At 37.4% G+C, this 18,621-nt stretch overlaps 1 protein-coding gene across 1 annotated transcript in view; it reads right to left on the bottom strand.

The window, feature by feature from the left end:
* Txk (TXK tyrosine kinase) overlaps positions 1-18,621 on the bottom strand; it is a 44,413-nt gene that overhangs the window by 12,453 nt on the left and 13,339 nt on the right. The window contains exons 6-10 of the mRNA XM_070013006.1: positions 17,407-17,486; positions 16,175-16,302; positions 11,494-11,568; positions 8,024-8,195; positions 422-638 (exon numbers count right to left, since the gene is read on the bottom strand). Of these exons, the coding sequence (XP_069869107.1) occupies positions 422-638; positions 8,024-8,195; positions 11,494-11,568; positions 16,175-16,302; positions 17,407-17,486 (672 nt within the window). The remainder of the gene's footprint in view (positions 1-421; positions 639-8,023; positions 8,196-11,493; positions 11,569-16,174; positions 16,303-17,406; positions 17,487-18,621) is intronic.

Raw genomic sequence — 18,621 nt, 5'->3', positions numbered from 1 at the left:
ATTATTGGGAATTAAAGGGGAAAAAAGATAGAAGGAAAGGGAAAAGAAAGAAGCAAGGGAAGAAAAGAAAGGAAAGAAATCATTTTGGCTAATTGCTTGGCTAGGTGATTAATAAGTTCCAGACATACTTAGAGTGAAAATTTACATGGTTAAAGCACTAATGGGCAATTACAAATAAAATTCCTGGGGGGTGGAATATAACTCAGTGGGAGAATTGTTTCTCTTAGGCACAAGGCCCTGGGGTTCCATTTCCAGCATCACTAAAAAATATAAAAAATACTTTCATAAGAAATTGCATGAATAGAAAAGTATTTTCAAATTAAGCCAAGGGATATATTCTTTGAACTATTGAAAGTGATTGTACATCCTTCTGAAGGTAGGTATAATACATAGAATGCGAATGAACTTACACAACACTTACTAAATCTCTGTGAATATAGCAACTCTTCTCCAGATACTCCATCCCTTCGCATATATCCTGGCAGACACTCAGCAATGTTTCCCTTCTCAGCTTTCCTTTTCTGTCCTTGAGATAGTTCAGCAGGCAGCCATTTTTCATAAACTCCGTCACAATATAAAGGGGTTTCTGCTGGATACACACCCCATAAAGCTGAACTAGCCTTGAATGGGATAGTTTCCTGTTGAAGAAAATTGGGTTTGAATTGTTTAAATAGGGACACAGGTGGGCCCATTGCAACAATGAGATGTACAAGGCGTTAGGTCAAAAATGGAACTTTACAGCTTTGGTGGGGAGGGGAGAAGGGATGGGAAGGGGAAACAAAGGAGGAGGCAACAATGCTTGATAAGAAATGTACTCATTACCTTGCCCATGTAATTGTAACCCCTCTGTACAGTATTTTCATAATAAAACTTTTTTTTTAAGATTAAAAAAAGAAAATTGGGTTTGTGTTTCAAAACGTTTGAACAATGTGGCAATGATCATCTTCTCCAAGTCATTTTCATCTCCAAGATAAAACAAACATCAACCCAACCACAGAGTAAAGCAGTTTCCTTTCCACTTTATGCATTAAGAAAGTGGGGTCAGGAGTTTGAGCAGCACTTCTAAAGTCATCGTCAACGAAGACTGTCCCACGTCCCCTGATCTTGTCAGTGTGTTCCTTTTCTCCTTGTTGTTTCGTAATCCTTTTGCTTTTCATTACTACTTCTCCTGGTTCTGGTCTCAGAATTCCTGATCCTTGAATCCCAACCTTCCTGTATGTAACCCTGACATAGAAAATTCTAGACATACAAGAAGGAGGAGGAAGTGATTGATTGATATACAAAATTAAATTCTAAAGCCACGACCCTGTGGCTCATACTTGTAATCCTAGCTATTGGTAGACTAAGGGCTGATAATTGTGGTTTAAAGTCACCCAAGGGAAGGAAAGCCATCCATTAGACTCATCTCCAATTAACCAGCAAAAAGCTGGAAATGGGAATGTGACTCGAGTGGTAGAGCACTATCCTTAAGCAAAAAGGCTCAGGAACAGGGTCCAGGCCCTGAGTTCAAGCTCCAGGACTGACACCTACATGCATGCATGCACGCGCGCGCGCGCGCACACACACACACACACACATTAAATCTAAATAGTAAAGTAACACACACACACACATTAAATCTAAATAGTAAAGTAACCTAACATTAAATTTTTAGACAAAGTTGGAGATTTAAAACATTTACCAACATGAAAAATTGCCGTATATTTACTAATTACATACACACCAAGAATCTTCCAATGTTGCCTGCTAAAATCTTTTAGCCTTAGAGACTTCAGAAGTTGATTGCTTCTTCTGTAAGTGGTAACACTGAATCTCTAAAGGCCTTTTATGCTAGCCGATCTCCAGAGAAAAGCAATTTCAAATCAGTGCTAGCAATTTTAGATTATATAATAAGCAATTCTCTCTTAGTCAAAGTACCTTAAAAATTCTTCTTCCCATTCATAAAGCTAAAATAAAATTGGTAACACAGGCATAGTATTTACCTTAAGATAATGTTTATGTATGAAGTAAATGCAAATATATGACAAATGGGGAGAAGAAACAGTCACAGAACTAAATACAGCTTCAACTTAGAAACCTATCATACATATAAATGTACTGATACTGTATAATACGCTGCCTGCTTTACCTTTCAAATTCATAATGTATGCTTTCACACATGTAAGATTCAGCAATCTTACATGTGAGTAGGATAATGGGGAAAAAGCAAGTTTCAAAATGAAAACCCAGTTGTCATAAGAAATCCCTCAAGTGCATACCCACATGAAAGTGTTTGAGAATTGAAACATTATGATGCATTTGTTTAGCAAGACCACTAGCACAAACCTATGAGGGGGAAGGAAATAAACCCTCTTATTTGAGTCATTCTAACAAGAGAATTATTTCTCATGGGCATAGAAAAAGCAAATAGCAAAAGTGCATTCTTGTTTGCTGTAACTTTAGTATCATTAGTAGACAATTCCTCAGTCTATAGAAGTATATGTGATAAATAGCAGAGCAAATGTCATATTTATTATTTAAGTATTTTTATTTTTTAAATTGTATTGTTAAGGTGATGTACAGGTGGATTATGATTATGTAAATAAGGTAGTGATTACTGTCTAACTTTTTACCCCTTCCCTCATTTTCCTCCCTTTCCCTCCCCTCACAATCCAAAGTTTTACAGATCATTTCCAACATACTGTCTTGTGAATAAGTTCCACCATAAGTTCCACCTTTGTCTTTTGTCTCACCATTTTGTTGTTCCCCCTCCCTTCCCTAGTTCAGATAAGCATATATATATATATATATATATATATATATATATATATATATATACAATATTCAGAGTACCAAAATTGAACACAGTGACAACAGAGGATAAAACATAGGGTGGAAGAAAAGTGAAGCCACATAGTACATTGAGAACAACACAACAACGACAAAGAAAAAAATCTTGTGTTCATGTCTTGGAGTTTATTTTGCTTAGCATCATCTTATATGATCATATGTACTATGATCATGTAGCTATTGAGCTATTCTTCTCATCTGCTAAGATTATCCTAAATGTATACTAATTATTACAAATAAGGGAGACATGGAACCTATGTTTCTTTGAGTCTGGCTTACTTCAGGAAATTTTCTTTTTTCTTAATAGAGACCCAGAAACACAATAAATCAAAGAAAGGTTGGACAAATGGGATTGCATGAAATTGCAGAGCTTCTGCATGGCAAAGGACATACCTAGCAAGATCAATAGAAAGCCCGCAGACTGGGAAATCTTCACTAGCCATACAACTGTCAAAGGTTTCATATCTAAAAAAGCTATGTACATATGACCAGATAAGATGATGTTAAGCAATATAAACCCCAAGATAAGGACACAAGTGGTTTTTTTTCTTTCTTGCTATTGTTTCTAATGTATTTATAATGATGTACCATGTAATTTTTTTGTTTCTTTGTGTATAACCCCTATTTTCACTGTATTTGATGTTGGTGCCCTGCATCTTGTATATATACTTCTCTAATTTGGGGAGGGGATGGGAAAAAATGCTTAAATAGGGATGTAGGTTGACCCATTGTAACAATGAGATGTACAAGGCACTATGTTGAAAAATGAACTTTACAATTTAGGCTGGGGGTGGGGAGTGTAGTTGTGGAGGTGGGAGGGAAGAGATGGTAGAGGAAAAACAAAGGAGGAGGTAACAATACTTGATAGGCAATGCACTCATTGCCTTGCTCATGTAACTGTAGCCCCTCTATACAGTATTTTTACAATAAAAAATGTATTACAAAAATTAAATTCCCCAACAACAAATCCTCAAAGGAACAACTGCCCAATAAATAAGTGGGCTAAAGACTTAAAGAGAAACTTCTCTGAAGAGGAAATAAGAATGGCCAATAGACACATGAAGAAATGCTCAACTTCTCTAGCCATAAAAGAAATGCAAATCAAAACAGCATTGAGATTCCACCTCACCCCAGTTATAATGGCTAAGTGTTTTTAGCCCTTTTGTTTCTAATATTGTTCTTGGCTAGCTAGTCCCTTGCCTTGATACTCTAGGCAAGTGTCACAGTTTTAATTAATTTGAGAATACGCACAAGAAGATCTTTCTCAAATTAATACCCTATACTTTTGACCTTTCTCCTGAACTCCAGAATCAGCTATCAACCTGACCATTTGATGATCCTGACTATCTAATAGGCCTCTCAAATTAAACATGCCCAAAGCAGAATTATTTATATTTCCTCAAATCTATTCATTCTTCCCCATCTCAGTAAGTAGAACTCTCTGTGGATCTGCACACATTAACACCTTGGAATCATCTGTGTTCATTGTATTTCCTCCTATCATCTGCCACATTCAATTTACTATGTCTCAATCACTTGACATCAAAAAAATATGCTGAAACTTCTTCCTTTTATCCATCCCTGCCCTCAACCCATTCACCACCCTCTCTAGACCACTGCAGTAACTTCCAGTACACTATTCCACCCCACCTTTGACAACCAAATTAAGCTTCCTATTTTTTCTGATCCTCTAGTCTCCATAGGCCCAGACCCAGCCAGTCTCTTGTTCACATTCTCCTATTCTGTAGCCCTTACTTCTCTTCCATGTTTCACCGATCCTGTATTCGTTGGTGTGGTGCCCATTTCTCTCCCACTCCCCACTAGAGCATATGCATAAATATGCTTTATAGCAATCAGGAACTTTACCTATCTTTCTTTTTTTTTTTTTTTTTTTGGGGGGGGGTCCGGTCATGGGGCCTGAACTCAGGGCCTGGGCACTGTCCCTCAGCTCTTCAGCTCAAGGCTAGTGCTCTACCACTTGAGCCACAGCGCCACTTCCGGCTTTTTTCTTTTTGCTTATGTGGTGCTGAGGAATCGAACCCAGGGGCTTGAGCATGCAAGGCAAGCGCTCTACCACTGAGCCACCTTCCCAGCCCTTACCTATCTTTCTTATTGTTAGACTTTCAGAATGTAGAACAATGTCTGTACATACGCAGCAGCAGGAATTTTTTGAAGTAAATGTCCAAACAAAACAGGAAGATGCCATTGCTGCTATCTTTTTATTTAACAAAGCCATAGAGATGCTGTGAAATCTTTGAGAAATTAACTATTTCTAATTACTATGGGTATTGTGTAGAAATTAGTAATACAATTTATATTTAAGCATGAATTATGATAAACAGTTCCCTTTTTCTTTTCTAAATATGCTGACTAAAAATATTATTACTGTAGTATAATTAATAAAAAGTACTTAACTAAGTACTAGGGGCTAAGAGTCCAATTAAAAACCTTTGTTGTTTACTAATCCTCTAAAAGAAAACTTCAGAGAGGGGAAGTAAGAAACACAAGGGCTTTGTCTTTTTCTCTTTTTCTTTTCTTTTATTCATTCTGTTTAATATGAACATAAAATAGTAAAATTTTCTTTCAAAAGTGAAATATTTTACTGTAAAGACATATGGAGTAGACATATGAATAAAATAACATACATATTAAGAAGTCCTTAGGGAAATTAGGTGTACCTACGCATGCTTTCATTCCTATGTTATTTATTCACAACATCCACTAACTGCACTGCTACTAATAAATTATTTCCAAAGATAGAAACTCATAGTTAAACCACTAACACAAAAGGTCCACTCAAGGCAGTGTAGTACTTTAATAATTTAAGGAAAATAAAGGACTCCTACTTAAAAAGCTGAAGTCAAGGGTTATTTGTTTGTTTGCTTTGTTTTGCTTTTCTTTCTCCTTCTCCTATTGGCTAGCTGACCAGAAGCAACTTAAACTTTCTAACTTTGGACTTTTTATCATCTGTGAAATAGAAATGTACCCGCCCCCCCCCCTTAATTCCAGTTAACATTATGTAGGATCATGTTCATGGTATATGATTCAAAAAGAAATGCAACCTAGGAAAAGATGTAATGGTAAAATTAGAAAGGTTAATACGATTTCATGGACGGAAGTTGTGTGAGAGGAGCAGTGTGGTTTTCTTTCACTTTTCTAAGCAGTCTAGAAGACCAGAGCACAGATCTCCAGAGCAACATCCTTCGTTATAATGACTGAGAGCACAGGATGTATTTGAAGCTTTTCTTTCACTGTATTACAAAAATCACCTAAGATGACTGTGCAAGAATATGGTAACAAGTATAAGGCTAGGCATTGATGAGTCTCTCAGTAAATGCTTGTTGTTTATTATGTTAAGATCATGGACTTTGTATCCAGACAGTTCAAGGTTTTGATTTCAATGAGAAGTTGTAATTCTGGGAAGGTAGGTAAATTACATAAGCTTTCTAAATTTCCTTTTCCTTTCACCAATAAAACTAAAGTCGTGGGATGTACCCAGTTGAATTATAGTAAAGACTCATTTATTTCTTCAAAAGCATGAATTATGTTTTAGCACCAAGTATAGTCTACTCATTGTTTTAAGCACTCACTAAGTTGACTAAAAGACAAATAAATGGCCCTCTTATTATGGTGTCCACATTCTAAAAGGGAAGAAACAAAGTAAAACACATGAAGCTTTGTAGTACTGACAAGTCTTTTTATGGAACTAGAATGAGATAAAATAATAGAAAACATTTGGGCATTTCAATTTAAGCACAGAGACCCTTACAGGGGTGAAGCTGACAATCTGAAGGATAAAAGCGTGGACAGACCTGCATGTATTTGGCAAATAGAGCTCAAAGCATGTCAGCTATTTAAAATTGAATATATATATACATATACATATAATAGGATATTAGGAATATTTCCTACCTTACTTTTTAAAAATAACTAGGAGAAGATTAGCTATGTTCAAATCTAAGAATATCCATTGGAACTGACAAAAAAAACCCACAATGCTTCATTCCTACCTTTATGTACAGTTGGAAGCAATTCTATTCCTCTACCAGCCATATATCTTCTATCACCCTCAAAATGTCAACTCCAGAGACCCTAATCCCAAATTCCTAGTGAAACTTGAGTCTTTGAAAGAATCCCCTCAAAGATGTCAGACAGACCTCTTTCTTTTTATGTGATAGGGATTTAACTCTCCTCCTGTCACGTGGCTGCTTTCATTCTTTTCATATTATGTCTATTTCATCCTGCAAACAGAACTGTAACTTTCATCCTCTAGAGACAGGAAATCCCTGATCACATGAATATAGTGTAAAAATGCAGATGGATACTTTGGGAACCTTTGAAGTCACTGGAAAATTGTGTTTATCATCATTTATTTCCAGTTTTACCCGATTTAAGTGGATTGAAAAGATACTGTGATAGTATAATTGGAAGTAATAGTTTGAGATCCCCCTAAAAGACATTATTGCTCTGCCTTCAAAGGAAAATGGGTCCAGCTAATTACTTTTGGTTGTTGTTTCCTATTTTATTTCCAACTGAGGGCTACAAGTTTGGAAGAAAAGTAAATTGTTCTGGACAGCATGGAAGAATTGAAGTAATGTCACCTGGGGTTTTCCTTCTTCTTTACAAATGTTGAACAAGTATTTAAGGAATGCTGATTTGAACTTTGATACATGATTGGCCAGTCTTGGTTCAGCTAAGATTACAATCATAAACCACGACATGGGTTCACCTGAGGTAAAATGATATCTTGGAAAATTACATGTATTAAGAACAGAGTCAAATGGTCTATGAAGAGTCACTTTTTTTTCTTGAAAGCTCAGGATGCTTCAATTCTTAAAAGCAAATACTTTGTCCTATCTTTTTTTCATCCCTAAGGGGTGCCCTTTCAAAAGATGAGCAGTATCACACAAAACCAGTGCCTTTGCTACTTGGAAAAGGGAAAAAAAAGAAAGCATGAAGAGCACTTATTAACTACCTCTAATTGAGCTACAAAAGCTTTTTTCGTTCCTGCCACTTTTAGCACAGTGAACTAGTGAGACACTGGGTTACACAGAGGTCCAATAATTTGCCTAGATTGCACAACTAGCCTGGCCAACGCCGCAACACAAATCCAGGTGAGTCAGACTCCAAAGTCCTTGTTCTTTCTGTGACACCAGGGTGTCAGACCATATTATGTAGCTGTGTTTATACTTACGTCATCACTTTAGCCTCTTCAATAAAGTCCTCTTCAGACATGGAGCCTTCATGGATGGCCTTGATAGCTACCTGGGTATGTGCACGCCATTCTCCCAAGTAGACTATCCCAAACTGACCTCTTCCAAGCTCCTTGACAAAAGCCAATTCCGATGGATCTATCTCCCACTTCTCTGGAAAATTAGACATCCATGTTATAAACAGAAGAAAGAACGCTAGAATGTTAGAGCTAGAAAAGATTTAAGAATTATCTAGTCCTCTCCTTCAATTTTTATATAGGTTAAGGCACAATTGAACGGTGAGATTTCTCTCATTGTGACTTAAATGTGAAATTTAAGACATGAGTTTTAAAATATAAATTTATGAATTAATAACAAATTATAGTTCTTAAAATGCACACAGGATATAAAGCACATTGTCTTTCTAGACTAAATCTACCAAAACTAGAGTTAGGACTTAATATGTGATTGATCCCAGTCTTTTTTTCCCTTTTTTTCTCTCTCTCTAGTCTTTTAGTCCTACCATGGGCTTTATAAAGCAGATGAATTTGGTGATTCTCTCTTTTCCTCCTTTGAGTTCCTTCCATTATTGTTCTCATTCCACCCCCAGAGAGCTTTCCACCTTGGTTCCTCTTTTCCATGAAGAACAGGCTAATGAATTCATCCAAATCACATACATCCAAGAGAATGTTGGCAGTGAAATTTGCTTTCACATATATTTTAGAAGAGTTTTAAAATAACTCTTGTGAACACTGAGTATTAAATCATTTTTAGCTTCTCCTTTCATACAGCAGCACCACCATCTGCTGGAACTTTAAAACAATGCAATTTAATAGCAGGATTAGTAAAGTCTATAAGGCCCTTGGCATTAGCTGTGCAGAGTATTTGCCATCTTAATAGTAGTGATATTGTAAAAGTAACATAGACTCTTGCATTGGTGGTTACGCCTGTAATCCTAGCTATTCAGGAGACTGAGATCTGAGGATCATAGTTTGAAGTCAACCAGGGCAGGAAAGTCCATGAGCATCATATTTCTAATTAACCACCAAAAATCCAGAAGTGGAGCTGTGGCTCAAGTAGTAGAGCCCTGGTCTTGAGCAAAAGAGCTCAGGGACAGTACCCAGACCCTTAGTTCAAGACCTTAAATTAATTAATTAACATGGAAGCATATGTTCATGACCTTATACTTCTTCATATTGTAAAGATATATTCAATAGAATAAAATTACAAAGGAAAATACAGATAAAGTATACTTTATAATTTTATCTGTTCATCAAAAATACTTCACTAAGAGTAAAAAGGTTAGATGCACATTGAGAGAAGACACTTTATTTATTTATTTATTTTTATTTGTGGGGCCTGAACTCTGGGCCTGGGTGCTGTCCCTCAGCTTTTCAGCTCAAGGCAAGCACTCTACCACTTGAGCCAAAGCACCACTTCTGGCTTTTGCTGCTTATGTGGTACTGAGGAATTGAACCATGAGCCTCATGCATGGGAGGCAAGCACTCTACCACTGAGCCACTTTTCCAGCCTGAGAGAAGATACTTTAAAAGCATAAAACCAACAACAAATTCCTTTTCAGAAAATGAATAAAAACAATTAGCAAAAGATATATAGCCATAGTTTTAAAGCCAAATAGGTTGACTTCAGTCATTAAGAGAATATCCAAATGACCTCTAAACTTACTAAAAGCTGATCAAATAATTAGTCCTCAGGGAAATGAAAATTCTAAACACTATGAGATATAATTATATACTCACAGATTAGCTAAAATACTTTTTTCTCTTTTTGCCTTTTTTTTTATACCAGTATTGGGATTGAACTCAGGGACCGGGCACTGTCCCTTAGTCTTTCTTCTAAAGGTTAGTGCTCTACCACTTGAACCATAGCTCTGCTTCTGCTTTTTTGGTGGTTAATTAGAGGTAAGAGTCTCAGACACTGAGACTCAATCCTCAGATCTCAGCTTCCTAAGTAGCAGGATTACAGGTATGAGCCACTGGTGACCAGTTAAAATGTGTAGGACTTTTTTGTTTTTATTTTTGTTTTTGGCTCATCCTAGGGCTTGAACTCAGGGCCTGGGAGCTCCCTGAGCTTCTTTTGCTCAAGGCTAGTGCTCTACCACTTGAGCCACAGAGCCACTTCAGGTTTATTTGGTAATTTATTGGAGATAAGAGTCTCAAGGCCTTTCCTGCCTGGGCTGGCTTTGAACCATGATCCTCAAATTTCAGCTTCCTGAGTAGCTAGGATTATAGGCATGAGCTACCAGCAACCTGCTAAAATGTGTTTTTAAGAAGTTAGAATACTATGTGTTGGGAAGAGAACATGAAGCAACTGTAATTCTTACATATTATATTAAAGGGAGTAAAAATTTGGTATATGTGGTTTGGAAAACTGACTATATTTAATAAACCCAAGCATGTGCATATTCTACCAATCCACTCTAAAGTATTTATCTTACAGACATTAAAACATAAATGTACCCTTCATCTAAAGATATACATGAATGCTCCTATATATAATGTATAAGAGTCAAAATTTGGTAACAACCCCATGGTTATAATTCTAAAGAAGCTTGGGTAAATGAATCATGGAATTGTCCTGTAATATAGAACTACATTACAATGAAAATGAATCAACCACACTCAACTCTACTGACAAAACTCATAAATGATAAGAATTCTGACATAAAAGAATGTACACTGTCTAATTCTGTTTATCTAGCAAAACCAAGTAAGATAAGTCAAATGAAAAAGTAGTGTGTTGTATTCTTTTCTATAGGTTCCAAAAAGTTGAAATATTTATTTTTAAGAAATTAGGGAGGGTGATATTTAACTTAAATAAATTGCTCACAGCAGAACTTCATATACATGCATAGTATCTGTAAGCAGAGAAATCATAGAGGTACCCATTACACCCTGAAATCAAACTTATAGCCCACTTAAGAAGACCCCAAATCCAAGTCAATAGAATTGTGTCATCATTTTTTAAATATAATTTGAGTCCCACTAAGGGAAAAAAATCCCATCAAATTAGAAAATAAGATTCTTTGACTCTTGTTTATTCTCAGATTTGTGGATACCTCATTTTACTAGAAAGAGGTTCAAACCAAACAACGAAAAGTATATTGGGAGAAAAAAAAATGACATCCAATATACTTTCAGCAGCGATTTTTGACATGTTCTTTCGCTCACCACCCTGTAACCAAAGAGCAGCCCAAACACTGGAATAAAAACTGCTATCAAAGGGAATGAGGAGTCTTGATAATATATAGTGAAATCTGCTGCTAAACTGAAACATTTCTCCCCAAAGTTTAAGTTGCTCTTATGAGGTATATTATTTAAACATCTCAGACACGGGAATTAAACTTCAAATGCATTAAGACTGACATCTCAGAAGAACTGAAAATGTAAAGAATCTGAGGGTCAGGTCCCTTACTAGACAATGTCTTGCACAGCACATATATATACTTTACCATAGCTAAAACCAGCTGTGGCTGGTAAACAGCTGCCCATCAGCCCAACTGGATATCGGAGACGAGACATGAGACCTAAGGAGAAAGAAAAGTTAGCACTTACAGCCTTATCACTCATACAGAAGGAAGAACTTGTTACTCATAAAGAAGAAAGACAGCACTAGTCTTTAAATAATTAGGCAGTGAAATTTATTCTAGAGTTTGTTGATTCTGTAAATTTCCCCACTTTAAGAAATTTTCATAAAACAATATGTTTGTTGTACACCATTTAAAAATTTCTAAGAAAGTACAAAGATAACAAAAAGGCCCTTCAAAAAAATCTAATAAGCCAGCCACCGGTGGCTCATGCCCTGTAATCCTAGATATTCAGGAGGCTGAGATCTGAGGATCACAGTTTAAAGCCAGCCCAGGCAGGAAAGTCCATGAGACTCTTATCTCCAATTAACCACCAGAAAACCGGAAGTGACATTATGGCTCAAGTGGTAGAGCGCTCACCTTGAGCTGAAGAGCTCAGCGACAGTGACCAGGCCCAGAGTTCAAGCCCCACAACCGACAAAACAAAAAATCGTAATAAATTGTTATTACTTTGGTAAGCATCAATTAATTTTGCATAATTAGTTGCATGTACACATCCAGTACATGGAAACACAGGCAAATGTTTGGTTGTAGCTTTACAACATGACGGCTATGCTGACTTTGACAAGGAGCCGTCTCACAAAGATCAGGCAGGAAGAGCCTTTCAGATAGGAAACCGTATCTCTCTCTGTCTCTTGTCTCTCTCTGTCTCAGCATATGAAAAGTCTAAAAGGCAGAAACAAGCTCAGTCAGAATAATAACTGAGAGAAATAAATATTACTATGCCTATGGAATACAAGACCTTTCTTTAAGTAAATCCCAAAGATCCCAACAGATCCAAAGAGTCATGAGAGAACTCTACCCACAGGAAGTTCTGTCTCAGTGAGGGAAGACAGAGAGGCCATCTCAATATAAAAGGAACAAGTATTGTGATGGAGATATACTTATTGCACATAAGCCTTGCTAGGTCACAGGGAAGGAATTCCAAACAGGTTGTGCATCTATAATAAAGTCTTGTGGGAGGAAGTGACACCTGAGATTGGAGTGAACCAATGAGGAGATGCTAAGAAGGACTTACTAAACAGGGGGAGCAGCATGAGATGACTCCAAGAAGTGGAACATGGAAGTGGGCACTTTAATAAAAAGGAGGATGGATGAAGAGGCAAGAAATTATGCTCAGAGACTGGGTATTATTCTTTTAGGAAGCCAGCCTAAGGAGTATTGTTTCCTAGCATGTGAATAGAGCCCTGGAAAGATCTCAACTAAGGAAGCAACATTTTCATATTCACATGCACATATTTTGGTGGTCCTGGGGTCTGAACTCAGGGCACACTACCACTTGTGCATTTCTTCTTGCTTTGGTAAATTTCAAGATTGGGTTTCACTTTAGGCTCAAGCTGGCCTGGACAGGAATCCTCGTATTTGTGTGTCCCTTTGTTGCTAGACTAACAGGCACACACCACTGCATTCAGCTACTGGTTGATTTGAAGTCTTGCAAAGTGATGTCCCAGTTAACCTCCAACTGCAATCCTCTTTAAGAAGTAAGCATTACAGACATAAGCCTTGGCACCTGACTCATATTCCAATTTTGAGAGCACAGAGGTCGGTCAGGGGAAAATGAACTTTGAAGATAATGAGAGGAGTTGAGACTGATACAATCATTAGGGCAGTACTACTAGGCAGGGAAAGTAGGGGCTTATAGGAAACATATTTAGGATATGAAATTGATTACATTTGATAATTAATAAAAAAGTTAACTGTTAAGAAGAATAAAAACCACTCTTATGCTTCCAACCTCTTTAATTGGCTGGAGGGTGATACCACTACTTTAGATAAACAACAAGAGGATGGCCAGTATTAGTAGTAGCTCATGACTATAATGTTAGCTACTCAGGAGCCTGAGATCTGAGGATCACAGTTTGAAGCCAGTCCAAGGAGGAGAGTCCATGAGACTCTTATCTCCAAATAACTACCAGAAAACTGGAAGTGGCACTGTGGTTCAAAGTGGTAGAGTGCTAGCCTTGAGCAAAAAAAAGCTCAGGGACAGAGCCCAGGCCCCAAGTTCAAGTCCTATGACAAACAACAATAGAAAAAGAAAAGGAAGAAGAAGAGGAGGAAGTCAATATGGAAGAAGAGTGATGGTAGACAATGAATCATTCTACATGCTATGTGAACTTGAAGTTCAAGTCCCAGGGATTCTGAGGGTCTATATCTATCAGGTAGAAGTATACAAAAAGAAAAGCCTGGGGTAAGAAGAAAAACAATCAGGGATGAACCAGGGAAAAACACAGTGTTTAGGAAAGAATAGAGGGACACACTGTGAAACCCATAAGGAATAATGAGTAAGAGACTCCCAAGACAAGGCCCTGTCAAAACATCTATGGAGCAGACAGGTTCAAGGCATGGCATTGCCAAATGTAGCAGACAAACCTGAATACATAAAAACTAAAAAAGCAACACTGTCTGTACTCATGTAGGAGTCATTGGTTAAAACATGGAGCTGTAGATGCAGATGCCAGATTGCAAGTATTTACAAAGTACACGGAAAGTGAGGAATGGATATGGAACCCATTTTTTTCAAATATGCAACTTAAAAAGAGCAACGTCTAAAAAGAAAAATGGTTCAAGAAAGCGTTTTGGTTTTGCCTTTATAGTAATAAAGTCAAGCATCTATATAGGTGAAGGGAGATGATCAAAAGCAATGGAAGAGGGCTGGGAATGTGGCTTAATGGTAGAGTGCTTGCCTAGCATGCATGAAACCCTAGGTTCAACTCCTCAGTACCACATAAACAAAAAAAAAGCCAGAAGTGACGCTGTGGCTCAAGTAGTGGACTGTTAGCCTAGAAGCTCAGACAGTGCCCAGGCCCTGAGTTCAAGCCTTAGGAGTGGCAAAAAAAAAGCAATGGAAGAGCTTCAGGAGAGAAGTGGGTGGGAAGCATTCTAGTAGGAGAGGAGTCATGAGGACAAGAGCCAGACTCATTACTGTTGGAGGGGATACGCATGAAAGCATGTTGGAAAAGTAGCAGGAGAAGGAGCTTGTACCTTCCATTTTCTCTGTAAAATAGATAGTCAGGTGATTTTCTGATAGGGCAGAGGATATTAGGAACTGGTCTTGAAAAGAATTCTAAAGCTCAGAAACCAAAAAAGAATATTTCCCAGCCACTTCGAAGACATAGAGGCTTCTTCTAGCAGATCTTAGTTTCACCTCCAAATGGCTAATGTAAAATAGACTGCTCTGAATTTTGTAACTTAATAATATACTATTCAGCTGGGCCCTGGTGTTTATAATCCTAGCTACTCAAGAGGCTGAGATCTGAGGATTGCGGATCAAAGCCAGCCCAGGCAGGAAAGGCTATGAGACTCTTATCTTCAATTAACCACCAGAAAACATGAAGTGGCTCTGTGGCTCAAGTGGTAGAGCATTCACCTTGAGCTGAAGAGTTCAGGAACAGTGCCCAGGCCCCAGAGTTCAAGCCTTATGACCATCACCACCAACAACAAAATAGATAATACACTATTCACATCTTTTAATGTGTGCACAGCCTGATACTCTTTTTTTGCCTTCATCACATAAATACACTTTCTTAAACATTCTCTTTGAAAGAAGAAGGAAGAAAGATGTAAAGGAGAAAACCCTGAATTGGTTTAGTAATCTGGAAGGTATCTATCTTCAGCCATAGCTATAGTCTCCTGGGTCTCATTCTTTCCAACCAAATCCTATTTGACTGTCTGGAAACCCATGTGAAAAATCCCATCAGTAGAGACAAATTTCCTTGGATTTATTCCTGATGTTTAGGATCAATATAATGGGAAAATGGCCTCTTTATAAAAGTGACTATTTTGGCCAAACAGCTTTTGTATGAATGAAATCTGAAAGAGCATCACATGATAAAAAGCCAAAACTACATGGAGGTTACAGTGGGTTTCAAATTCTGTCATGTATTGAAGCTCAAGTGGTCCAATATAGGCTGGGTGAAAGCCCAGATGCACTTGTAATAGGAATCGCTACTAATGGACTAATGGTGCTCTATCTCTCTACGATAGACAAAAAAGTCTGTGGGAGAAATTTCTGGAAGCCCATATTTTTCTGCAGATGAAAGGATTGCACAAGTAAGAATGGCAGTGAACAATCTCTGGGGAAGATGGCCAAATACTCCTCTGGCATACTTAGCTCAATGTGCAGCTATGAAAGATGCGTTCTATACAGCTTTCCTGTTCTCCAACAAGAAAGAAGAGCAAATGCAAGAGTTAAAGGTAACTTTCTATTGCAACTATCTAAAGTAAGGAGCAGATTTATGGAAAAAAAGGAGACATCATTATTTAGGTATTGAAAATCCTGTTTACATTTATCCCCATGTAAATTTCCAGAACAAATGTACAGACTTGTGTCTCTGTCATTGATCCTTTTATTTTGAACCTGATAGAAACATAAAAACTCAACTCACAAAAGCATACCAATGAGGGAAAAAAACCTGCCCTGGAAACATTCTATCTCAAGCTCTTAGGCTATTTCTATAACGTAAATTTGTCTTGGTGGAATATTTGACACCGAGAATTCATTTGCTAGGAAGGCCCAGCTTCCCAGCTCTCCTGAGCATTCACTTACCAGCTGCATTGAGCTGGTGATACCTGATCAGCTCCGGGATGGATGGAAAAGGGTGTCTTTCTGCCACATACCACTGCCCTGTGTCATTCCTTTTAATCTGATAATGTTTTATTGTAGCCTCGGTATTTCTGTAATCAATAAAATATGAATTACTAGACAAGCAATTTTAGAACTAAGCTAACTCATTAAGTAACAAGATGCCTATTCTCAAATTCTCATTGTAGCAACAGTATGAATTGGAGAAAACAAATGGTCCACTCAACAATGTCTGCTCAGCAAAATTATTTAACCTCTCATTGGCACCTTAGATTCAAATATAAACTTCAGCCTAGAAGACAAATCCAATGTCCAAGCAAGTGGTATTTATCATAGAAGGTATAGAAATATTTATTGAATGTCAACTATTAGTTAAATAAGTGAGCAAATGCACTAGCAGGGATTGGAAGTTTGAGAACAGGAAGGCAAGAAACACACTATAGGGTACATTACTGAGCAGGTTGTATGACATGCACTCCTGGGGCTCCATTCTTCTAGAAATCTATAGAAGCCTGGAACTGGGAATACACCTCAGAATTGTCTCACTGAAGTATAAGGAAGTGTAGATGTTTATCCACCAGCTCCCACCACTTGTTGAAGGATTTCTCCTGGGATGCTAGGTTTCTTTTTTTTTTTTTTTTTTTGGATCAGTCATGGGGCTTTAACTCTGGCCCTGGGTGGTGTCCCTCAGCTCAAGGTGAGCACTCTACCACTTGAGCTACAGCGCCACTTCCAGTTTTCTGGTGGTTTATTGGAGATAGGAGTCTCACGGTCTCTCCTGCCCGGGCTGGCTTTGAACCATGATCCTCAGACCTCAGCCTCCTGAGTAGCTAGGATTACAGGCGTGAGCCACCAGCGCCCAGTTTGGGATGCTAGGTTTCAGGTGCTCTGGTCTAGCCATGGGGCCTGCAAGTCCCCACAACCAAAGCACATCTTCAGGTAGAATAACACAGGAAGCTCTCTGAGCTGCGGAACATACCCACAGCCCCTAGTACTGCCTCACTTGGTGACTAAGAAAGAGGAAGATGAAGGCAGTTGTGTGACCTACTCAAAGTGACACAGAGTGTACCAGAGATGCAACATGGACTGACGCCCTAACTTAGATCAGCCATCTCACCCCAGTGTTCCCATTGAAAAGAAAAGAAGTTATTGTCCCAGGCACTATCCCTAAAGCAACCAAATTTACAATTGCTTACCTTCTCGCTTTTATAAACACAGAAATTGTGTAGGATCCCAAGTGTCTTGAATCTCTGACAATAAATGCACCTTCTTTAGCCTACAAAACAATATATTCATTGTACACATTTATTCCTCCTTAAACAATTTGCCAATGAAAACCAAAGCTATACTGATTTACTGTATGTAATTTTCTATGCAGAATAAGATTTTTAGATAAGTACATATAATCTCCCTTATGGGTTTAAAAGTCATTTTGCAATGTCATTGTCATAATACATACTTTTAATACATATTTTGTGATATGTATTTTTAGAATATGTGTCTTTTAAGTTCTGTATTTGATAACCTTGTAACTACTACTATTTAGTTGTTTTTGTTCTATTGATCAAGAAAACAGATAAAAATAGCTGGTCAATAAAGAGTTCAAGATCAACCTGGAATATTTAGCAAGATCCTACATCAAAAAAAGAGAGATTTTTAGTTCTTTTGGATTAAATTTTGATAAAGTTTGGATTTGTTAGTTCATTATCCACTGAATTCAATATTTTCAAACCTATTGAATAGAATCAAGTAAATTTTTAATGTTTTTCTGAATTCTTGATTGTTTCTACCTTGTGATTTATTCACAATAGATTTTCACTATTTGTTATTTAATCAGTTAACTAACAGTATTGTTTATCCCTTATCAAGAACACATTGAACTTAATTACTAGTTTTACCATATTATCTTTAATAATTTATTATCTTTTCTTTTGATATTTATTAATTTCTTTTATTTTACTTAGGTTTGTTGTTCTTATCCTAATTTATTAAGTGAGATATGCTTATTCTTATTTCTTTTGTTTATTGATAACAAAACAATAAATTTATTTTTAAAAGCTGCTTGAACTATTGGTGGTAGTCAAATAATTTTTTTCTGTATAAATAATGAGAGCTTGGTCCTAAAAGAAACAAGTCACTGGGGCTGGTGGCTCACGCCTGTAATCCTAGCTGAGATCCTAGGAGGCTGAGATCTGAGGATCATGGTTCAAAGCCAGCCCAGGCAGGAAAGTCCATGAAACTCTTATCTCCAGTAAACCACTAGAAAACTGGAAGTGGCACTGTGGCTTAAGTGGTAGAGTGCTCGCCTTGAGCTGAAGAGCACAGGGACAGTGCCCAAGCCTAGAGTTCAAGCCCAATGACCGATAAAAAGAGAGGAAAGAAAGAAAGAAAGAAAGAAAGAAAGAAAGAAA

The sequence above is a fragment of the Dipodomys merriami genome, unplaced genomic scaffold (genome assembly GCF_024711535.1).
Source record: "Dipodomys merriami isolate MVZ:Mamm:240054 unplaced genomic scaffold, mDipMer1.0.p SCAF_9, whole genome shotgun sequence".
NCBI lineage: Eukaryota > Metazoa > Chordata > Mammalia > Rodentia > Heteromyidae > Dipodomys > Dipodomys merriami.
The sequence above is the reverse complement of the archived record's forward strand: the minus strand, read 5'-3'. Positions and strand labels throughout refer to the sequence as shown.